Consider the following 24,364-nt stretch of genomic DNA (forward strand, 5'->3'; position numbering starts at 1 on the left):
GCCATGTCACCCAGGCCAGTTTCGAACTCATGGGATCAAGTGATCCGCCCACCTCGGCCTCCCAAAGTGCTAGGATTACAGACATGAGCCACCACGCCCAGCTAGTAGTAACTTTCAAAAGTGATAAATGTATGTTATACAAACCCAGATAAGTGTCTGGAGTGAAATTTTATAGCTGCTTCTGGGTGTGCCGGGCATTGTTCCCTTAGTGAGGATTGCACTTGCTGTCTCCTCACAGGACACACAGCCCTTCTCATTGCATTCCCCAGCCAGGTTTCCTCGGCAGAAAGCCCCGCACCGGGAGCCCGGGTCAGACCTGCCAGGTGTTTGCCCTACCTTGGTGCTTCTGCCCTGACCCTCGACAGCTCTGATGTCCCAGTGGCTTCTCGCTGCTCCCCTGGCCCGGGAAGCCCCTGAGGATCAAAGCACAAACTTGGCTTGTCAGGATCCAGTCAAGAAAGAACCCTTGAGAGGCTTGTGGCCTCTCTGGAAGTCAGATGTCTCAACACACAAGAGGAATTCATGCACGCAGGCATCCTCACAAGGAGCATTCATGCAACTAAAAGAAAAAGCACTGTAACCACCTGCCTCCCCAGAACACACATTGCCAGCCTCCAGTGTGAGGCACACCCACCTAAAACTAAAGCTTTATTCTGTGACATTCTGGCTTTTACTTATAAGTTATCACTACAAAGAGAAGGGGTGTCTATAACTAGGAAAAATAAGTGGGTTTTTAAAATTATTTCAATGGAAATATAATTGTAATATGCTGACAGAACTTGCAAGTGCCTAAGAATAATTAGCTGGAACAGAGTTTGAGAAGCGCTAGGGTCCCTTAGTATGATGTCAGAGCTATTGAGAGGATTTGGTGACATAATCCAAGAAAAGGGCTGGCACCTGAGTAAATGTTAATTATGACTATTATTATTTCTACTACACTTTTGAGACAAGACATAAGCCAGGAAATGGCAAACATGTTTAGCTTCCCAGGCCCATACCCACGGACTGCTGAAAGCACATGAAGACACGGTGCAGGAATCAATTAGTAATGTCTGCGAGGAGGAGGGCACGATGACATGGGGGCCAAATCTTTCCCATCCTTGAATAAGCATTTCTCCTTTTCACCCCCTCACCCTGTGAGATCATTTAGGATCTGTGAGTGTGTGGTGGCCCATGGCATGAAGAATCACCTCCTGCCACACTCGCTCTGGAAGCAGCCGTGGTGGGTGGAATGGTGTCCCCCTGAACAATCTGTCCAGGTCCTCACCCACAGAACCTGTGCATTGGGACCTTATTTGGAAATAGGTCTTTGTAGATGTAACGAAGGTAAGGATCACAGGATGAGATCATCCTGGGTCAGGGTGCGCCCTCATTCAAGGACAAGTCCTTCTAAGAGAAGGAGAAACAGGAAGCCCTAGAGGGAAGGCCGTATGGGGGCGGAGGCAGAGATGGGAGTGATACAGCCATAGCCAAGCACGAGGGGGCCACCAGAAGCCAGGAGAGGCGGGCAGGCTTCTCCCCAGAGCCTCCAGAGGGAATGCTGCCTGTGGACACCGTGATTTCAGACTTCTGGCCCCAGAACGGCGGGATGAGAATACATTTCCGCTATTTTTAAGCCACCCGGCTTGTGATGTGTTGCAGCAGCCACGGGAAACTAATATAGGAGCCAACGGAATTGTTTAGAACAGCAATGAGAGTTACCTTCTGACCCGATACTCCACCCCGCCTGGCCCCAGGGCTGAGGAAGAAAGGGGAGACTGCATTTATTGGGCACCTATAATTTGCCAGGTGCTTAACAGATGTGACCTCGTTTAATCCTCATGGCAGATAGGAACTGTTATCCACTACTTTACAGCTGCGGAAAATGAATCTCCAAGAAGTGAAATGCTGCCTACCCTTAAGTCACTGAGGGTGGGCGTGGTGATCAGAGCTCAAGTCCAGGTCTAAGGTCAAGGCCTGTGCCCTTGACCACAAGTCCAGGTCCAAGGTCAAGGCCTGTGCCCTTGACCTCTAGTCCACATTGCCCTTGTCACTGGCCTGGGTCACTGCTTGGCCTTCTGTGGCCTCTTTGGGAACTGCTGTGTCCACAGCCCCTCCTACCCACGGGATCCTGGCCTGTCTCATCAGAGCTGACCAGATCCTAAATGATCTCATAGGGTGAGGGGGTGAAAAGGAGAAATGCTTATTCAAGGACGGGAAAGATTTGGCCTCTGTGTCATCGCGCCCTCCTCCTTGCAGACATTACTAATTGATTCCTGCACTGTGTCTTCATGTGCTTTCAGCAGTCCGTGGGTATGGGCCTGGGAAGCTAAACATGTTTGCCATTTCCTGGCTTATGTCTTATCTCAAAAGCATAGTAGAAGTAATAATAGTCATAATTAACATTTACTCAGGTGCCAGCCACTTTTCTTGGATTATGTCACCAAATCCTCTCAATAGCTCTGAGATCATACTATTAATCCCATCCTCAGGATGGTGTATGGGTTGAATTCTGTCCCAAAAAAGATGCATCCTAACCCCCACTACCTCAGCATGTGACCTTGTTTGGAAATAGGGTTGTTGCAGATGTAACTAGTTCAGATGAGGTCATATAGGAGTAGGGTGGGCCCCTAATCTGATGTGACTGGTGTCCTTACAGGAAGAGAGGACTCGGCCATGTGAAGACAAAGGCAGAGACTGGAGTGAAGAACTTTCAGCCCAAGGAACACAGGGATTTCCAGCCATCACCCGCAGCCAGGAGAGAGGCTAGGAACAGATTCTCCTTCACAGCCTGGAGAAGAACCAACCCTGTCAATCCCTTGATTTCAGACTTACAGCTTCTAGAATTGTGCGAGAATGAATGTCTGTTGCTTAAGCCCCTGAGTTTATGGTGCTTTGTTCCATCAGTCACAGGAAACTAGTACCGATTTTGAGACCAGACAGATTTGTCACGCACCCAAGGTCACATGCTCGGAAGAGGTCTAACCGGGATTTGAACTTGGGCTGGTGGGCATCACAGGAACCGACAGCTGCTGCTCAGCCCCAGTAGCTGGCTGCCCTGCCCAGGCTAGATACCATGTGGCCAGGCTCCCCACTTCTCAAAAGAAGACACAAATTCCAGTGTCTGAAATCTCCAGATTTAAAAATTGTTGGCAAATTGAAAATCTGAAACACCACTGTTCAGGCCTCAGGAAGTACAGAGGGGCTGCGCGTGCGCGTGGTTTGTCTGAACACTGCAGATGTGTCAGATGCTGGAGCCAAACAGTCTCCACAGTGCAGAGCTATGGGTGGAGCCGGACAAGATGATGTTCACTGGAATAATCCACGGACCTGTCACCGGGTGCCAGAAACCAGCCTTATGCAGACAGGCTCCAGGGGAGTGGCTTGGCACGGGGTCAGCGGACTGATTACAGCAGGACTCGGCTGAGGCCCTAACGGTTTGGGGTTGCATTAATTGAGGGAGAGTGTCTACAGTGAAGGAGGTAATAGTCCTATTCTGTTCTCTGTGGCTCACACCCTACCTGGAATCGATCCTTTGTTTCTCTCCAGGATCCACACTTTAAGGATGCAGGTGGCTGGCCACAATGGCTCACGCCTATAATCCCAACACTTTGGGAGGCTGAGGCAGATGGATGACTTGAGGTCATGAGTTCAAGACCAGCCTGGCCAACATGGCGAAACCTCGTCTCTACTAAAAACACAAAAATTAGCTGGGCATGGTGGCAGGCACCTGTAGTCCCAGCTACTCTGAAGGCTAAGGCAGGAGAATCACTTAAACCGGGGCAGCAGAAGGTTGCAGTGAGCTGAGATCGCGCCACTGCACTCCAGCCTGGGCAACAGCTAGATTGTCTTGAAAAAAAAAAGGGGGATACAGGAAAAACTAGCTCATATCCAGAGAGGGTACTATGAGGAGGGCTGGAGCGGGCCTCTCAGAGCAAGCCTAGCAGTGTACCCAAGACACATGTAGACGATGGGCTACCTGAGATGTTAGCAGCATCCTGAGGGGTTGTCGGCCTCTGTCTTGGAGGATGCTGGCTTAAGGGTTGAGCCTCAGACTGCAGGGTATGTTTGGGAAGCAGCTGCCCACAGCTCTGGTCATTAAAGAAAGAAGACAGTGAGCTGGTTCTTCTGGCCCCGGCAATAATGACAGAACGACCTGAAGTATGCTCCCCGCAGCCCTTCCCAGATACAGAGTTCTCATTCTCCAAATGTGGACACCTGGAGGGACATGGCCTTACATAGCCACCAGCAGGCCATGGACGGACATTGCCCAGCCCACGTTGCTGCCACAGGTGGACACTCAGAGCGAGAGAGAGGGAAGATGGGGTGCTGGTGGGAATGGGTGTGGACTGGAATGTTCTAGAGGTGTGGGGGCCTGAGACATCTTGTGAAGTGGGTGGGGGGCGGGGCTCCTTCATGAAGCCGAAGGTGAGTAGGCCTCTGGGTGTTTCAGAAGAACGGCCCTGGCAATGTGCAAGCACAGCTCCAGCAGAGACGCCAAATCAACTGTCAAAACTGAGCCACTGCCACCCCACAAAGCCAGAAAAAGCTTCTGCATGACAACCTTGGGCGAGTCAGCCCTCAGCCTCTGCATCCCCCACCACAGAACAAGGCTCCCGGACCCTCCCCCCAGTCCATGCACTCCATGTGGTCCCCTCTGTGTGCCTGGATACATCGGGATCCTTGGGTGTCACCGGGGATTCCTGCCCTGTCACACAGGGTAGGTTACTGGTAATTACTCAGCTGTGAGAGCTCCTGGTCGTCAGAGCCTTCAAACAGAAACGCGGGTATTTTTCCCAGCAGACCTTGACCAGCCTCTGTTTTTCTCCGTAATGCTGATCAGCCAGGCACAGCGATCTTGGCAACAGATTTTGCGAAATAAACTTGGTCAGTGGATCCCAGTCAACAAAATGTTTTTCCATCTGTTACCCACTTCCTCTTGCCTGTGAAGGGGCAGTGCTCTCTCCTCCTTACAGGTGAGGCTCTGAGAGGTGGAGTGACTTACCCAGAGACTCACAGCCAGGATATGAGGAACTGGGATGTAAACCCAAGCCTTTGACCAGGAAGGTGACCTCACTCATTCACCCACCTTCCCTGAGCGTCAGAGGTCTGGACGGAAGCCTCCTGTCTCCCAGAGGGGCTAGTCCCACTGACTGTCCTGACCTGCTCCCACCCCACTAGGGACACTGTCCAGGGGAGGGAGCGCACCCCATGTGGGACTTGGTGTGAAGTCTGCTGGGTGGTTTTGTCACCATTACAGATGGTGCCAGATGAGTCGGGCCCCGCGCAGGAAGCCAGACTGTCAGGGAGTTCAGATTCAGCCAACAAGTGGACCCACAGGGCCTACTGTGCCCCAGGCTGGGTGCTGAGTTACAGCTGTGCACACAGTGGACGTGATCCCTGCCCCACAGAGCTCACTCTCTGGTGGGGAAAGAGTCATAACTAATTCAAGTAGGAGGTGTATGGCCACATCCTGTGATCAGCGTCCCTGGCGTCTAGTGCCGTGCTATTCTGATGCCCACTCACGTGGGGAAGGCTGAGGTCAGGAGCTGGTCATTCCCATGCCCAAGGGTTAAGTGGCAGAGCCAGGATTCAAACCCTGGTCTGCCACACTCCAGAGCCCTCGCTCGGTTTGAGCAGGCAGAAGAGGGGTGGGAGAACCTTCTAGGCAAAGGGCTCAGCTTGAACCAAGCCCCAGGGGCTGCTCTGTTCCTTATCTGGAGCCCGCTGCCTCCACTGCTTGTCCCACTTACCCTCACCAGGGATGCTGGAAACTGACAGACACACCCATTTTGCCAGTGAGTTCCCACAGCATTTTAAAGGACTTCTTCAGGACCCTAGAGCCCTGGTGTCCCCGAGGCTGCAGAGCAACAGCTGCTCCCCAGGCACAGAGTTGAAAGGCAGAGCTGGATTTCAGGGTGTGCTGAGTAAAGGGCCGATCAGTCCCGCACTTTGGAAGCACACCAGGTAGAGGGAGGCTGGAGGAAGTTCAGGAAGCCCACCACTTGCTTAGCTCATCATTCACGTCCCGACAGGCTGCAGCCTGTCTCCCTACCAGCTAAGGCAGAGACACAAGCGGGACGGAATCAGTGCCCACTCCGAACACGGCTCCTTGGCTGCATCTGGGAACGGGTTCCATTAGGTGGTGTTTGGAGTGTCTCAAACATCTTAAGAGTGACGGTGAATGCACCAGTGCCTCTGCAGCATGGGCCAGAGTTCCTCAGTCTCCCCTCCTGGTTTGCTATCACAGGGACCCTGGTGAATAGTCTGGGTGGCTCATCCCAGCAGGTGTTCAAACTCAAAAGCTGGGTGGCTAGAAACTGCCCACCTGCACCAAACCACCATCAGAAGTGGTCTTGATCAGCCAGGGCAACAGAAGCCAGCTCTGCCTCACTTAGAAAAGAAATGTCTTGGCCAATATTGAGGGCTGGAAGCCCAGGCCACAAGCAGAATGGGAGCCAGGGCAGTTCGGGGGACCTGGGCAGTAGAGCCTGGAGCTGGCCCTCTTCAGGATGCTGTGGGCGTGAATGAACCAGCTCTAGCCAGTAACCCAGCCTCGCTCAGTGCACGCTGGGGTCTTTAGGGAAATTCAGAGAAAATTCAGGGATTGAAGTAGACTGGGCAAGGCACTGATGTCATTCATTCTTTCATATTCATTTCAATAAATATTTTTAGACACCTGCTGTGTACACAGCCTGTTCTAGGCACTGTGATTCAATCTCATTTTGTTGTTGGTTTTGAGACTGGGTCTCGTTCTGTTGCCCAAGCTGGCAACGTGGCACGATCTTGGCTCACTGCAACTTCTGCCTCCTGGGCTCAGGTGATCCTCCCACCTCAGCCTCCTGGGACTACAGGTGCACACCACCATGCCTGCCTAACTTTTGTATTTTTTGTAAAGACAGAGTTTTGCAGTCTTGCTTAGGCTGGTGTCAAACTCCTGGGCTCAAGCAATCCTCCTGCCTCAGCCCCCCAAAGTGCTGGGATTCCAGGTGTGAGCCACCGCACCCAGCCGGATTCAGTGTATTTTGAGAGACAGACACCAAAGGAGAAACCAATAAGGTCATTTCTGGTGTGTTGAAAATGAGACAAATAAAGAACCCCATGGAGATTGTATCCCATGGGAAGAAGTAAATCCTCAAAAAGAAATTGAAGCAATTGGATGGTAGGTCCCCAAACAGCAAATATCCAAAAAGGCATCCCGCCCATTCTGGCCCCAGGGCAGTGATCAGGATTCAGGTTCCAGAACTAGACTAGAGTTCGAATCTAGCCTCAGCCACTTTCTCATCATGACCTGGAGCAAGTCACTTCATCTCTCCAAGCTTGCAAAATGGGGATGATCACTCTTCCCTGGTTGCTGAGACCAAACGAGGTCATACATGCAGTGCCGGCCACGCAGGGATCATCGAGTTCCATCCCCAGAACTCAACCACGTCCTGGGTGCGTGTGCGCACACCCACACACGTACAGACACACGCACACGCGTGCATGCATGCACGGTGGGGCACCCAAGCCGATGGCCGCTCCTCGAGGCTGGGGGCTACGCCTCCCTGACCCTCTGGTGTATTCAATTATCGTTTTAGCCACATTCATTCTTCCCTCCTTCTAGGTAAGATTTATTAAAATACCCAGTCACAGAAATAGCCCTGCTCCCTGACAGCAGCCAACCCACAGCGAAGCCACACTTCCTTGAACCCTCCCCCAAACCGCAACACATGCCAAAACCCTATAATAAGTCCTTGTGCAGACCCTCTTCCCGAGGCACCCCACGATGCGCGTGCTCCCTTGTTGCAACAAGGCAATAAATCTGACTTTGTTTGACTACAGGTGTGTTCTTGGTGGTCTTTGGCTGCAGGACACTTTAAACTGTAAACCCAAAAATGTCCCCTGTACAAAATGTTTGCAGCCGCCTCAGGGAAGGGGAGCTGGAACTGGTTTGTCACACAGCTGGGAACAGCACCCCAGGGAACAATGCAATCAAAAGGAGGTGGTTTCCGGAGCTGCAGTCCCTAGACTGGGGATGGAGGGGGGTGCGGGGATGTCACCATTTCTCACTGGCTTTAGTCTTAACTTTCGTGCTTTAATGTGAAATGTAATTACAGATTCTGAGTTATGGTAGTGAGCTCGTCAGGGCTAATTAATTAGTCAGATTTATAAGTATTTGGTTCTCAGAGATCAATGACCGTGATGTGTCGCCTGAGAGCTCTGAAAAATCCCCTTCCTGCTAGTTAGTTTCCTTGGGGAGTGGTGGGCTTGGGAGAGCTGCTTTTGTTTGGGGGGCTGGTTGAGAGGGACAGCCTGACCACTCTCAAGCAGTCTGGAGACCATTGCTGCCTCTGAAGTCCCCACACCTTTGAGATCTGTGAGGGCTCTGCCCTAGGAATCCAGAAATGTCAAATAGAGGCCACTCATCCCACTGCCTCTCCCAGAGGCCATGGCAGACATTAGTAATAGATTCCCAAACCCCTCCCTGTTGAATCTGGACCCAGCACAGGCTGTCAGGCAATCACTTGGAATTGGCGTCTCTTTCCTACCCCTGGGATAAGTCCTTCCCTGCTCTCGGCAGAACAGAAGAGAAAGGAAACTGGATTTTGACACCAGAAGCTGGGATTTAGGTGGGTTTTGCCACTTGCTGACTGGCATACTGGGCTTATCACACTATCTATTGGGGTGCCACTTATCCAGGAAAAGTTACGGTGATAATCCAGGATGAAAATCTCTATGAGATCACAAACATGAAAGTTATTTGTCTACTCTCAACCCCTGTACAAGATAAAGATGCATCAACCAACAGAGGAGGAAGAGAGATGCCAACATCTCAACAGAGTGGGGAAAAGCTGGCGCAGCGATCCCCCAAGGGCAGCTCAGTGGGGCAGGTTCCTTTTTCTTCCCTCCTGTTACCCTAGAATGGAAGCCAGGCTTCTACATGCAGGCTGGACTCTGCACAGCCAGCTGCCTCCCACAGGGAACACGGTGCACATTCTCCAGGCTTCCAGACTTCAGGGGACCCTGACGGCTTTGGCTACTGGAGGGCACCCTCCCCACGTGAGGGGGCTGGAATGTGGCATGGAGTATCACCCTCCAAGGAGCTTCTCTCTTGTCTCCAGCCATCCCACAGGAGGTAGATGATGGATTTACAGGCAGAGAAACCACTTGTCGGTTTCTTTTCATTCATGTGTATTACACAGTAAGCCTTTGTCAAATCCAGCCCAAATTCATTGTAGAAAAATTAGAAAATCCAGACAAAATGAAAATGAACATTAAAACCGCGCATCTTCCCACCATTGAGAGATACGTATTAGTAACACGTGCATTTTTCTGTGGTGTATAGAAACACATGTATGTTTCTGTTTAGGATTTGGGTCATTCTATATGTAACATGTTGTAATTTGGGTTTCTTTTTTCACTTAATAGTAGTGAACACCCTTTCATAGTAGTAAATATGTAGACACCATCATTTTCAGTGGCTTTATGGTATTTCTTACAGTCCCTTATGGTTAATATTTTACTTATTTAACTATCCAGCTTCCTATTGTTGGGCATTGGTTTCCAATTTTTCACTGTAATGAGCTGCACTTTTCTGCACTGGAAAAAACAAGAACAAAAACAAAACCCCTTGCAGTTTCACCCGTATGTCTATTTCCTGCACTGAAATAACAAAAACAAAAAAGCCAAAAAAACTCTTGTAGCTCCACCAATGTATCTATTTCCTTCAGAAAAATTCTCAGACACAGAATTGCAAGACCGTAAGGTACACACATCTCTAGGACTTTCATGCACGTTGCCAAATTGCCCTCCCGAAAGTTCCTACCGATCTCCACTCCCCGCAACCGTGAGAGACAGGCAACATTTCTCTCGCCCCGCTGAAGCCGGCAGGTGGAAAGCCATAGGCTCAGAACTCTTTCCAGCTGCTGGGATCCTGCAGCTGGACCCCTAAGGACCATAGAAATACAGTTCTTTCTCTTCCACTCCCCAGTCAAAGCACCTTGAGAGAGTCCCTGGCCGGGCCGGGGCAGAGTCCTGAGGCCACCTGGCATGCCCACTCACAGACCTCACCTCCTCCCTCTCCATGTGCACGCCTGGATGTCTTTTCTCAAGGCCTGATGCTCACACCTCGTGGCAGGGTAGCAAGCTTTTGAGTTATAGTGAACCTTATTTCCCTCTACAGCTCCCACGGAGTTAACAGATGTACGCACGTCTGAGGCAGTCATGCGGCAAGAGACTTTGGGCCCAATTCTTTCTGTTTTGACAGTGTGTAATCGAGGTGAAGTCATAAATTTTATAAACAAGAATAAACGACCCTTAGCAACATATGTCTGCTCGACCCTTCCAAGGTGATTGTAAATAAAGGCACCTGCTGACCAGTGAGGGCCATGGGCACCGCAGATGGCCAGTGATGAGGGCTGAAGGACCGGTGCCTTGGGAGCTCGCACTGGGAGGCATTTTGGCAGTGAGGGGCAGGGGGAAGAGGTCACCAAGCTGCCCGCCCCAGTCCTGAGTCAGTTGGACACCTTCATGCCACTTACGCACTCTGTTCTCCAGGGTGCCTTTGCCCCGCACTGCCTTGAATTGGCCCTTGCTTCTCATTCTTCCTCAGAGAGAGCACTTGTAGCTGTGGCAACTAGGTTCCTCCTGGGGGTTTGTTTTTGAGACAGGGTCTCGCTTTGTTGCCTGGTCTGGAGTGTAGTGGCACGATCATAGCTCACTTGGCCTCGAGCTCCTGGGCTAAAGCGATCCTTTCACCTCAGTCTCGAGTAGCTGGGACTACAGGTGCGCACATCAATCCTTTTTGTTTTTTAAGAAACAGGGTCTCTGGCCGGGTGCGGTGGCTCACGCCTGTAATCCCAGCACTTTGGGAGGCCAAGGCCGGCGGATCACCAGGTCAGGAGATCAAGACCATCCTGGCTAACACGGTGAAACCCCGTCTCTACTAAAAATACAAAAAATTAGCCAGACGTGGTGGCAGGCGCCTGTAGTCCCAGCTACTCGGGAGGCTGAGGCAGGAGAATGGCCTGAACCCAGGAGGCGGAGCTTGCAGTGAGCCAAGACAGTGCCACTGCACTCCAGCCTGGGCGACAGAGCAAGACTCCGTCTCAAAAACAAAAAAAGAAAGAAAGAGGGTCTCACTATGTTGCCCAGGCTGATCTCAAACTCCTGGCCTCAAGTGATCCTCCAGCTTTGGTCTCTCGACGTGTCAGGATTATAGGCAAGAGCCACCATGCCCAGCCCCTCCTAGGTTTTTGGTAGCCCCTTCTCTTCCCCCAAGAAGAAGCCCTGCCCCACTTGATTGCCAGTCACACCCTCACTGCCAACTGTGCCAGGGTGGCCACCCCAGGGGGACCTGAAGAGCAGGGTCCTTGTCTTGGCTTTGCCGCTGCCCACAGGGAGCATGCTGGAGACAGGCAGATCCGAGTTCAAATCCTCTTCCTCTCTGCGTGACACCAGCCAAGGTGCCGTCTCCCTGTGCCTCGGTTTCTGAGTCTATGACGCAAAGGTACTAATGTCCACTTGGTGGGGCTGTTGTGGGGAATACAGGCCAAGCGTGCAAGGAAGGCGCTCTCCAAGGTTAGCTATGCTGAGATGGTTTAAAAGGCTCTGGTGATAAGGAGAGCTCAGTAAGTGTCAGCTGTTGATAATGATGTCATTATCATCAGCGTCACCCCTGTGGACACTGTGTGACTTTGGGCAAGTGACTTCACCCTTTGAGCCCCTGTTACCTCACCTGTGAAACGGGGAGGATAACTGTACGTACCTCGTAGGGTTCTGAGAACTAGAAAGACATGAGCACCTGGCATTGTGGTACAATTGAGCATAGAGCTAGGTGTTGAGGAAATGCCTGTCATGGTGCTTGGAGGCACAGAGCCCTGATTTAAAGCCTGGTTCTGCCTCCTAGAGCTGTTTGACCTCGAGAAACTCCTGTCCCCTCTCTGGGACTCAGTTTCCTCATCTGTAAGTTGGGGGTGATAATATTAAGAGTTCCACCTTCACGGGCTCTTGAAATAATTAAATGAACTATTGAATGTAGGGTTCTTAGCAAGATGCCTGGACGTAATCAGTGCTCTATGTGTGGTCCTTACTAAGATTTACTTACTAAGTTCTCCTGTGTGCTGGGCGCGGTGGCTCACGCCCATAATCCCAGCACTTTGGGAGGCCGAGGCGGGCAGATCATCTGAGGTCAGGAATTTGAGGCCAGCCTGGCCAACATGGTGAAACCCCATCTCTACTAACGATACAAAAAATTAGCTGGGCGTGGTGGCACGCACCTGTAATCCCAGCTATTCAGGCGGCTGAGGCAGGAGAACCACTTGAACCCGGGAGGCAGAGGTTGCAGTGAGCCATTGCACTCCATGCCTGGGTGACAGGGTGAGAAAAAAAAAAGTTCTCCTCTCCAGGCCTCAGTTTTCTCATTTATAAAATGAGAGCAATGATGTCTGAGACCGCGCTCAGCTCTCATTGTTCTGCAAGTCACTCTCCTTTTCACTTCAGCCCTGTTTGCTGGAGCCACATCCCCGCCTTCTCATCTGATTGTACCTGGCCACCTCTGGAGGCCACCTGTCTTCCCAACCCTCTCGGCAAGCCTGAGGGACCAGAGGCGCTGCCAGGCTGTCCTCAGCGTCACCTGGGGATAAGCTATTAGAACATGCTTTCAAAAGGGTCAAATATGACTGAACAACGATGGCTACTTTTTTGGAGCCGCTACCATGTCTGGGGCCTGCGGACTTATTTCTGAACTCTTGGAAATTGGTATTATTATCCCATTATAAGATAAAGAGGCTTTGAGTGGTTCAACCATTTGCTTAAGGAGACGCTGGAAGTGACAAAAATGGAATCTGAATTCAAGTGGTAATAATAGCAAACAACTGTAATAACAGGAGCTAACATTTGCCAGGGGGTGATATTACTCTTTTAAGTATTACCTCATTAAACAATCCCAGTGACCCATGGGGTGGATGTTACGATTCCCATTCTATAGATGGAGGAGCAAGACCGAGAGAGATGGAATGACTTGGCCAGTCACCAATGTAGGAGGTGACAGAGCTGGCCTTGAACCTGAGCCTGCCTGGGACCAATGCCCAAGCCAGCTGTTTTGACAGTCCTTCCCCACACCCCACAACCCTACAAGCATCAAAGGTCACCCAGCAGCCTCTCCCAGCCAGCCCCAAGTGCACCTTCTCATACTTCCAGGCTGGGGCTATCTGACCCTGAAACAGGCTGCTGAAGGTGGCCTTGGGAATCCCAGCTTAGCCTCCAAAGAGGGTTGCATGGGTTCCCTTAGAAAATTGATTCTTACCAGGAGGTTCCATGGACTTCCTACGACTGGACGCAAATTTGTGAATGTGTGTGTGTGCATTCCAAAGGTGACAAACCACAGCTTGAGAAGTTTCTGATTCTGTGGAATGGGAGAACACGAGGGACGTCCCCAAAGTTTCTAGGTCTCCGCAACCTGCCTGTCCCTGCCTCTGTGGGACTTTAGCACCATCTTCCAGGAGGACTCGTAGAGAAGAAAAGCAATAGGCCAAGGCAAGTTCAAACTGTGCCACCCTCCCCTGGCTGGACTGACTGCAGAGATGCATTTATTCCAGCTTGTGTCGGTATTGCCAGATCCCCAGGCCCCGCCAGAGGGGAGGGAGCAGCCACAAATCCTTCCGGGCACTGATTTATGTAGCATTCATGCGGAATTCATTATACAAAGAATTTTATTCAATTAAACTTGAAATGCATCTGGATTCTTAAAGGTTCAGTAGTGATCACTGGGACAGGGCGATCATAAAACCGAATGGGCTGTCGGAAGGTGTCGAGGCAGCGGCAAGGGTGACATTGCCGCTGACGGGGGCTTCCGAACCAGGGACGTTTGTCATTGGGATGTGTTACAAGTTAGGGCTGTGGAAATTACTCGGTGAAAAATGCGCATTAACAATAGCCATGAAATATCAGTTAAGGGAAACTAGGTTGAGAAATGAGGACAGCAGGGTCTATCAGAGCCTGGCATTGTTCACCGCAGCCCAGGTAGTGATTAAAACGACTGTCAAGCGGCAGTGGGTGGGAGCTGAGCAGCACGGGGCCGTGAGTGACGAGGCCGCGTCCGGGGCCCACATCTTGATGCTGACTCCCCAGGACAACTCGGTTCCCCACCGAATGCCTCTTCCAGGGCTGCTATGGGGTTCAAATGAGATAACGTCTGTGGAACGCTTGGCTCAGGGCACTGCATGTAGCAAGCCCTTCCACAGTGCGGGCTGGCGTCACTGTTACTGTGGGCTTCTCTCCGAGGGAAGAGCCAACGGCCAGCTCGTCTCTGGAAATGACACTACATACCCTATTCCAGGGAGCCTGACCTGGAGGAGCGGGAGGCATTTTCAAGGGTGCAAAATGTAAGGAAGTGGCCACAACCCACAAACCCAGTGATTGAGTAATATTTGTGTGCAATATTTTCCAAAATGAAATTATGAAAAAAATCTACGACAAGGGATCACGACTTTAAATAAAAGCAGGCTGCTGTGTGTTTCAAAACCCATGTGTCCGTGCAATGGGATGGATCGTTTCTGAGAGTTGGCAATGGTGTGCAAACACTGGCAGCTGGGCTCCACACTCATGTTTCTTGATTGTAGGGCTTTTATTAACTTTTCCCACCTGGTTCAAAATATGCGAGGATATTCGCTCAGTGTACAGATGGGTACGCGCCTTTCCTTTTGCCTTGGGCTCTTGAGAGAGCTTTTGAAAGGCGCTGCAGAAGAGCAAATGTTTTAAACACCCCATCCTCCCGGCCCCCAAAGCAAGCTTTCTCCATTTTTCCCAGGTTGGTAGCACATGAGAGAAACACCTGCTGAGTGGTGGCGTCTGCCCTGCACCCGGGTGGTTTCTCAGAGAAGTGTTTGCCGGTGAACCAGGAGACAGATACAGAGGCGGGGGTCTGAGAATGCGACTGTTAACATCCGGCCTATGACAGCCAGTCCTGGAAGGACAGGACTTGGCAACAGGCAAACGGCCTTGTTTGAAAGATTGTCACTTTAGGATGCTGTATTTACTCAAAGAGCTTTCCTTATCCTTTGGAGGCTGTGCTTCCCCATGGCTAGGCATGCAGGGCTGCTGTTATTATATATATGTGTATTATATATATTCCCCCACACTTTGATGGTGATGGGTGGCTCAGAGGTAACTAAACTTCCAAATATATATATATATATATATATATTCCAGGAAGATTTTGAGGTGTAGACAGAATTGAGTGATTCACTGCAAGCTCTTTGAACATACTCCCTGACCGAGCCTTAAGTGATTGCATGGTTAACCACCATTCACTTCTGAACACTCAAGCCTTTCCCGTTTTCAGGGTTTTGTTTTGTTTTTTTTTTTTGTTTTTGTTTTTGTTTTTGAAATGGAGTCTTGCTCTATCACCCAGGCTGGAGTGTAGTGTCACGATCTTGGCTCAATGCAGCCTCTGCCTCCTGGGTTCAAGTGATTCTCCTGCCTCAGCCTCCTGAATAGCTGGGATTACAGGCACCTGCCACCATGCCCAGCTAATTTTTTTATTTTTAGCAGAGATGGGGTTTTGCCGTGTTGACAAGGCTGGTCTCAAACCCCTGACCTCAGGTGATCTGCCTGCCTTGGCCTCCTAAAGTCCGTTTTCAGCTCTGTTTTGCACACACTGAACACCGACTCCATACCAGACCTGGTAGTGACTATGGGGGCAGTGAGGCACTGAACAAAGCCACCTCCTGGAAGGCATTCACACACTCCTGGTCATCGGCACCTCACCCACCCTGCCCAAGGCTTGAGAGGGCCACCGCAGCCTGTCAGCAACGAAGGGACCCAGAAGACACGAATGAATATACCTGGCCCTCCTGCAAACTTTGCAGGCAAGGTGGTAAGAATGAAGGCAAAAACATGCACATGACTGAGAATGTAATGTTTGCTGACTTGCCGGCATGAAAGATGGCCTGAGTGACCAGCTGACCCGAGCCTCACGCGGTGGCCCATGCTAAGCAGCCACTCAGTCAATACGTGACGGCTGAATGGAGTTCGCCAGGCCTTTCAGCCCTGAAACTCCACAAGAGTCTGTCCTTCCAAAGTCATTTCCTGCAATTAGCAGCCTGCAGTCTTCAGGTTCTTGGGGCTGCCTCTTCTGCCCTTCATAAATATCGCCTTTCCCAAGGACACTGCTGGCACTGGCAAGTGTCGTTTCATAGCAGGAGGGAGGAGCGGTGACAACTGAAATAAATACAGCCGTGCATGGATCTCAGAGGCATAAGCCAGCCAAGTGCAACATCGGAGAAATCAGTCTGGTGGATGTCAGCCTCGCTGGAAACTGACAACCTCATTTTCTTAAGCTGAAGACGCTGCACCGCAGACCCTCGACTCAGTCCAACTGGACAGGGAATGTTCACCTTCAAGTGGTAGTGTTGTTCTCAGCAGGGTCTCTGTCCCTTTCAGAGGGGGTCCTCTAAGCTGCACCCCCACCACACACACTTCAATCTAAGCCAGGAGTTTCTGAGCCTCGCCTGTCACTCTGCAGCTATCCTTCCCCAACACTTTGGCGGTGATGGGCGGCTCAGAGGTAACTAAACTTACAAATCCTGTCCGCCTTCCCCGTTACAAATGTGACATTTAAAGCCCCTTTGGCACAGGTAAATCACAATTACATTTTCAAGGGCCTCTGGTCCCATTCCAAATCTCTGAACAACCTGAGCTGGCAGTGGGAGGGCGCTCTCTCCCTCTCTCTCTCTCACACACACACACACACACACACACACACACACACACACACACACACACACACGGCTCCAGCCTTTCTCACTTTTATTCTTTTTCCGCACAGCTCCTTCTCATTGCAGCAATCACTTTACCTGTCTTTCCTGCAATACCAATTCATTCCCACATCCCTCCAAGACCCAGGAGAGCTTGGGGAAGCAGGGTCAGGGACAGAATCCCCAAAGGGCCACAGTCCCTTGAGGAAGGTGGCAGGAGGTATGGAGCAAAGCAGAGCTGGGACGAAAGGCTGCTTTCAGTCTCTCTGGGTGAGCTCTTCAGGAACCAGGACCCAGAAGCGCAAGCTCCTCTCTCCACGGCCATCGCCATGGAGGGATCCTCCAAGCTCCCCCTTTCTGTGATTTCAGAGTGCCTCAGACTCGGCTGATGGGCCATTTTTCTTGTATATTTTCTCTTGATTCCCCTCCTTCATGGCTGCATATCTGGCTAGTGTGAAGAGATAGTCACTGAGTCTGGAGGGGCAGAGAGAGAAGCAAACAGAATGGTTTGAAATGAGATCAATGCTAACTGGGTCTTCCCATATCTGCCTACAAGGAGGAGATATAAATGACGCGCTCTGGGCACACTGTGCAGGCAGGGCGGGGGCCCACCACCTTGCACTTGATGGATGGCATGCGAGGCCAGCTGCTGTGAATGCCAGGGACTCTTCTCCAGTGTCAAGGCTGGGGCCATTCCTGCAGGATGAGGCTATTGCCCCAGCCCTACCCCATGGGCCAGATGACTTTGGACTCCTCTCTGAGCTGGTTTCTGCACTTTTGAGTGATCAGGGCTCATGTGCGTGATCAGTTTGGGTGTTTCCCAAACTACAGTGTGCACAGGCATCACTGGGGGATCTGAGCAACGTGCAGATTCTGACTCGGGAGGGCTGGGCCAGGCCCGGGACTCTGTGGCTCTAGTTCCCATCCTGGGTGGTGCTGACACTGCTGGACTAGGCCCTACTGACATTCTGGATCATTCTCTGTGTTCGGGGCTGTCCTGTGCATCCTGTGCAATGTAGGATGCTGACAGCACCTTTGGTCTCCACCCACCAGATGCCAGTGGCACCCCTGCACCCAGTGTGACAACCGGTAATGCCTCCAAACATCGCCAAAGGTACTGGGTGAGCAGCACAGGCTGGAGCACTCTAGAGACCAGAGCCCAGTCCCTTTCCCGCCTCCTCCTTTGAGCAACGGGCCATCTGTGCATGAGGCCTTCTGCAGGGGCAGCAATGGAGGGAACTAGAGGACAACGCCACGGGCCCCACAAGGCGCTTATGCTGTCAGCTCTTCTGCCTCCTGCTGTCTGCATCTTTTGCTGTTTCACTCCCAGCACTGGGCACCACGTTCCTTCCTCTCTCTCTCTACCCCAGTCTTGCCCTCAGAGGCCAGCTCCACACCACGTTCTCCTGAGCCCTCCCAACTCAGGCCCCCTGAGCCCCACGGCTGGCTCTCAGGGAGAGCGAAGGGGAGGTGGTTCGGGGTATTTTACCTCTGGGCCGCGTGCTCCTGGAGGGCAGCAGCGTACCTGTTGCTTGTTGGCTCTGTGAAGCCTCACTGAAGAGATGAAATGGCCTGTGCCATGCAATGCTATGGGACCGCAAGGGTCCCCCCAGGGTTGCTGCTTTGAAGATGAAATAGACCTGCTCCTCACTCCCGGGAAACCCCACTCCCAGAAGGAAAGGAGCTGCTCAGGACCTGTCAAAGCCAGGCCATGTCCGTGGGAGGAGTGGCCACAGTCAGGGGCCTGAGGTCACTTTCTAGACACCCAGGACAGCTCCTGGGGTGCAGACCCACTCCCCCAGCTCTCTACCTGCCCCCAGGCTCTGGCCTTGCTCACACTGGAGCCACAGGAGCCAGGGCTAGGGCAGGAACCAGCAGAGCAGGCGTTGGGCCAGGTGTGGCTCCAGCCTCATGGGCCGGCAGCAAGGCAGAGGAAGTCCTCCCTGGGCTAGCCTGGCTCACTGGGGCCTGCACGGGGGGCCCCTGAGCTCAGCTTGGCCCGGCTCTCTTTTGTTGGTTCACACTGCCCCAGGCCCTCTCGGGGAGAGGAAACTGGCAGAGAGAGGGCCTGAAGCCTGGCCCCCTGGTCAGTCACCACCGAGAGGCCTTCCCTGAGCACCCAGCCTCTAAGAACGCCTTTTGCTCCCGCAAGGCCACTTTGCACTTAGGTTTTTCTTCCTGGTTTTTACAGCAGCCTCTCCCAATAAGATCTAAATCTTCTCGGGACAGGCACAGCGTCCACCTTGTTCGCCACTGCCTCTCCTGTGCCTGCCGTGGTGCCTGGCACAGAGCGGATGTTCATAAACACGAAGGGAATGAAGGAGGGGTGTGGGAACACTGCACCACTGCTACTTCCCACAGACGAGCCTCAGCTTTCAGAGAGGGACCCCCAGGTTCCACGCGAGTACCTGTTTAAGAACTTGGCCACGTTGGCATCGGTCTCTCCCATCTGGACAAGAGGCACCACACTAGAAAGGGAGGAGACACTGAGTCATGTGACATTATGGGGCTTAACAGGCTCTGACCTGGGGCCTAAACCTTGAGCAGCATTTCACATCCCACTACCGCTCAATCTGAGCCTGCACAAGCTCGGCCAGCACTGGAGATGACAAATCCGTCACAGGTGGGTTTAAACAGGCCATCGGCCCTTTCCACGGGCACATCGCAGGAGGGCCTGGCCAAGGAGGACTGGAACACGGCCGGGGAGTTGAGGGAGCCGCCTGGCCTACACCACACCCCAGCCAGTCAGCCAGCTTTTGTACCACTGGACCTGAGTCTGGGTGGGGTGAAGTTGGGGTGGTCAGCCTCCAGCCTTCAAAGGAAGTGGGGGCCTGTTAATTCCCAATGGGCTAAACTTAATTCCCAATGGGCTAAACTCTAAGCCCCTTGTACATCATGCTTGTACATCATGACTTAGAACAACTTCACAGCGGAGAAAAAGACCCAGGCAGACCAAGCTCCTGATTCCACAGGATTCTGGATTCCTGGGGTCCATACCAGTCTATGTGCAGATACGTTAGACACTGGACGGCCATCTGCTGGGCACCAGTGTGGTGGCGGGCCCTTGCTGAGCCTTTCCCAGGTATCACCCTGTGGCATACACCTTGTTGGCAGGCCAGCCACCCAAAGCCCAGCCTCAGGGTTCTCATCCCCACCCAAAGCCATGCACCTGGCTAGCGGCCCAGCAGGGTGTGCATCCAGGCCTGTCAGAGTTCCAGGCTGTCTCTAGTGGGCACCGCACGCTCAGCGAGGAGCTTCTTCACCCGAGATGCCCCGGGCGTGCGACCCCACCTCAGGACGATCTGCACCTTGCCACTGCCACGGCTGCGTAACTCTGCTGCACAGAGGGCCTATCTGCTGCTCTATGCCTGTGTGTTGGGTCTTTGGGTTGGTTCCAGTTTCTTGCTATTATGAGCACTGCTGATGGATGGCTTTGTACAAATGACATTTTTTTTTCTTTTGAAGCCAAAGCGTGCTCTGTTACAGGAGCTATCTGGGCCTACGAGCCTTTCATAAAGAACAAAACCTTAGTGATGTGGGACCGTGGAAGGGCTCATGCTTGGCCCAGACAGCCGTGGACTCCAATCTGGATTCTGCTACCAACCATTTGGGGGACTGTGGCCATGGTGTCATTTCTCTGAGCCACAGCTTCCTGACTCCTGTAGAGCGGAGGCCACACCACCTCTCTCCCAGGGCTATCAACAAGGAGTAAATGAAATTATGAACGTAAAGCACCTGTCCATTGGATCAAAGTAGGGCTTGCTTTCTCTTCTCTGTAAAGCTGGCTGGCAGCCTGGTCTCTGAGTGGTGTAGATAGAGACTTTGCTCATTTCCTTCTAAAGATTCCTTGCAAAGGCTGTCAGTAGCTTTGGGGGTGGTGGTGGCTAGTCTGCTGACAGCGTCCACCCGGGCTCTCCACAGCCATGCAGGCCTTTCAGGGGCCTTATGCACCCAGAGGCCAGCAGGGTCCTTTCATGTCTACCCCTGTCCCAAGATGGCTGGGAACCCAGCAATAACTTCCTGTTGTTCTCAGAATACAGGGCTCACAGCAAGGTGAAACTGTGTGGTCTGATAGGCCATCTGGTCACGTGTCACTGTCTCCACTCCACAACACAGGGCTCTGAGGACAGGGACTTGGTCTGTTCTGGTCCCCGTCCGGCACAGTGGAGGGGCCCAGACAGGGTCTGTTGATGTGTGGCTGGATGGCTCAGAGATGACCCTGTTGTGCCTGCCTCCTGCCCGCGGTGCAGAGGCCCTCTCCCTCTCCCCCTCCCTCTCTCCTCCTCCTTGTTCCTCTCCCTTTCCCTTGGGCCCTCTTACCGTCTCTCGGCCCGGCGGCACACGGCCCGGCAGAAATGCAGCGCTGAGCTGATCTTGCCTCCCGACTGAAAGCAGAAAGGGACATTGCCTGAGCAGAGTGGGAAAGGTGTGCCCACTGCAGACAGGAGCTCCTCTGAAGTCCAGCCCTGCCCCCCAAACCGGGCAGCATTCTGCCTCCAGGAGCCCTGCCAGGGCACACCCACTGGGCACCCTGCTCCAGAGTGGGCAGGGCTGGAAGGGACCAGTGAGGACCTGGAGGGACTTGGGGAAACTGGAGGACAGTGTCTGTCACTGTGAACAGAGGGACTTATTCAGAGCCCATGTGTGTCTGTCACTGCAACTGCCTGCAGCCACCCCCAGTTACGCCTGCCCAGTACCTACAGGCAGGATGAAGGCCGTGAGTGGTGGGAGCTGGCAGGTATACTTGTCGATCCACTGCTCCAGCTCCAGGATGGGCCCCGGCTCGAACGTGGTGTACTCTGAGGAGCCAAGGAGCAGAGGGAACTACCATGAGGCCATCACCCACCAGACTATGGTGGGAACCGCCCCCGTTGCCCGTCCACCTGGGTGTCCTGCAGACTGCTTCCACTGGCTCAGAAGGTACCTTCCCTCCCAGGGGCTACAAGCAAGGCTGCTGGGCTCCCAGATGGTAACCCCTAGGAGAGTCCCCTGACCCTAGGGCTCACAGGAGGTTGAGAATTACTTAAGTGAGCCTCCCGGGCCGAGGAGCGTGGTGTCGCCAGGGCCGAGCCGACGTCCTGCAATGTGCACTGGATCTGGGAGGCAACAGAAGGTGACAGTCAAGATTTGGGATGGGCTGGACAGAGAGAATGTCATACCATGTGCAGAGGCACCACCTAACATGCCCGGCAAAGCCTGTGCCAGCTAGCTCGTGAAGGGCTGTGATATGGTTTGGCACTGTGTCTCCACTCAAATCTCATGCTAAATTGTGATCCTCAGAGTTGGAGGTGGGGCCTGGTGGGAGGTGATTGGATCATTGGGGTGGTTTTGAATGGTTTAGCACCAGCCCCCTAGTGCTGACTTGTGATAGAGTTCTCTCAAGATGTGGTTTGAAAGTGTGTAGCATCTCCCCCTTCACTCTCTCTCTCCTGTCGGCCATGTGAAGATGTACCTGCTTCCCCCTTGCCTTCTGCCATGACTGTAGGTTTCCGGAGGCCTCCCCAGAAGCAGAAGCCTGTACAGCCCGCAGAACCATGTGCAGATTAAACTTCTTTTCTTTACAAATTATGCAGTCTCAGGTAGTTCTTTATAGCAGTGAGAGAACGGACTCATACAGGCTGTCAGACCTTGAATTGGCTGACATTTGAAGGCAAACTCTGAACCTTCAGCACAACATCTTTGTTGGACACCCAGCCCTGCTGAGGGGGACCTGGTGTGGCGCTTTTGCAGTCTGAGGGAGGAAAAGGCTCGTGTGGGGGCAGCAGCTGCGTTAAGCAGATGACGCTCATCACACACCCAGGGACAGTCAAGAGGAACCGTCTGGGCTCTGCCCACGTCTCCCGTGCGCCTAGGCCCTGTGAGGTTTTCTTCTTTTCTCAACATTTGACAGCTGGGCCAAGAGGTCAAATGTGACAGTGCTTTCTCAACTCTAAAGGACAAGGAGCTTGGAGAATGTAGTCAGCCAAGGCGTTTGGGGGTTCCGGGAGCAGGAAGCCTGGCTGGGTGAGGCCTGTGCTCTGTCCAGGTGGGGGGTAGGTTTGCTTGGAACAGAAATGGTCTGTTGAGGTCTGCTGCAAGGGCTCCAGGCCCCTGTATGACAAATGTCCAACAGCTCCCATGCATGTGAAAACCACAAGTACCACCTCTGACTTTGCGCCCAGCCAGGGTCCACTCGAGCTGGATGGTGGGCTACCAGGAGGGTGAAGGTCTGTGACCTCTGACCTCTTCTAAGATGGCCACTGTGACAGCATTCAAGAAGCAGGCCATGGTGTGTAAGAGCAGAGGCTGCCCATCCAGCACTGGGCTGGAACCTTCCTAGGGCTTCTGACCAGCAGACCTTGGGCAAGCTTGGGGGCCCTGCGCTTCCACAGTCAAAGCGGGAGTGATAACACTACCCACTTGGTTGGCCAAGTGCAGCGTGTACCCCAGGGACTGGACTGGCACCAGTGCAGCGTGTACCCCAGGGGCTGAACTGGCACGTTTGGTAATCAGATTCCAGCTCCACTGATGCCTGGCTGTGGGGGCTGGGCAAGTCAGCCTTCCCGAGGCTCAGTTTGGCTCCCTATAAACTGTGGACATTAACTTCCACCTCACGGGCATCTGTGAGGGTGAAATGGGTGATATGAGGAGAGCTGTGGCATTGCTGCCCGACCTCATCCACAGGCCCTGCGAGCAGCTACCAGGCCAGGTGGGCCTCCCAGGTGAACAAGACACAGTTCCTGCCCTTACAGTGCCAAGGCTGGGTGGGAGGCAGATGGGTGAAGAGGTTAACTCTCCTTGTGATGCCTGTTAGAGGATGTGGAAACCTAGGAGTGCTGCCTAACCCAGCTGGAGGTGAGGTGGCCAGGGAAGGCCCTGGAGGAGGTGACATGGCAGCTGCGACCCAACGCATACAGCAGACAGAAATGACCGCTGCTACCTCGGCTCCTCAGGAGGTTGAAAGCCTTCCTCCACCACACTGAATGTTCTGGTGGCTGAGGCTTCCCATCCTCCTGCAGCCACGGCCTGTGGCAGCCCCACCTACTCCCCTCTGTCTGTTTCCAGGGGCCTGAGCGGGCTCCAGCCTGGACTTCAGAACAGAAGTTGGAAGGGCTGCCCCTGCGGGGAGCGGTTTCTGGGGATCTGGGTCTGTGTGGAGGTGTAAAGTGCGGCACCCTGGGCACTCCCGGGTGGTGACCCTGCCTCCGTGCTTGAAGTTCTCTGTGTGGGTCAGAGGCCCCCTTCTTCTTAGGGAACAGAACAGTGACACTGTGACACATGAGTCCCACCAGCTGAGGGCTCACTGCAGCTGGGCCTCTCCAGGTCCCCTCTGTATCAGGCACGAGCGAGGCACTTCACACCGGCTTTCTCAGCCTTGGTGCTATTGCCATTCACGGCCAGGTCATTCTTTGTTGATGGGGGCTGTCCTGTGCATTGCAGGATATTTACATGCCAGCAACACCCCCACCCCCAGATGCCGCAACTAAAAATGTCTTCAGATATTGCTCAGCAGGCCCTGAGAGGCAGAATGGCCCTGGGTTGAGAACCGTTACATTTTAAATTCCCTCATTTAGTGCAATCCTCACCACTCACCTGTGAAGGAAGATTGTATGTCTCCAATTGTTTGTTTTGGAGACAGAGGTTTTTTTTTTTGTTTTTTTTTTTTG

The 24,364-nt window shown here is 52.8% G+C and overlaps 1 protein-coding gene across 2 annotated transcripts in view; it reads right to left on the minus strand.

Moving 5' to 3' along the window:
• Positions 1 to 13,658: 13,658 nt before the first annotated feature.
• Positions 13,659 to 24,364, minus strand: part of MMAB (metabolism of cobalamin associated B) — a 20,136-nt gene continuing 9,430 nt past the window's right edge. For both annotated transcript variants that reach the window (XM_023200170.2, XM_023200123.2), the window contains exons 5-9: positions 21,742 to 21,814; positions 21,420 to 21,517; positions 21,039 to 21,103; positions 19,127 to 19,186; positions 13,659 to 17,192 (exon numbers count right to left, since the gene is read on the minus strand). In XM_023200170.2, the coding sequence (XP_023055938.1) occupies positions 17,084 to 17,192; positions 19,127 to 19,186; positions 21,039 to 21,103; positions 21,420 to 21,517; positions 21,742 to 21,814 (405 nt within the window). In that variant the 3' untranslated portion in view covers positions 13,659 to 17,083. The remainder of the gene's footprint in view (positions 17,193 to 19,126; positions 19,187 to 21,038; positions 21,104 to 21,419; positions 21,518 to 21,741; positions 21,815 to 24,364) is intronic.

The sequence above is a fragment of the Piliocolobus tephrosceles genome, chromosome 10 (assembly GCF_002776525.5).
Source record: "Piliocolobus tephrosceles isolate RC106 chromosome 10, ASM277652v3, whole genome shotgun sequence".
NCBI lineage: Eukaryota > Metazoa > Chordata > Mammalia > Primates > Cercopithecidae > Piliocolobus > Piliocolobus tephrosceles.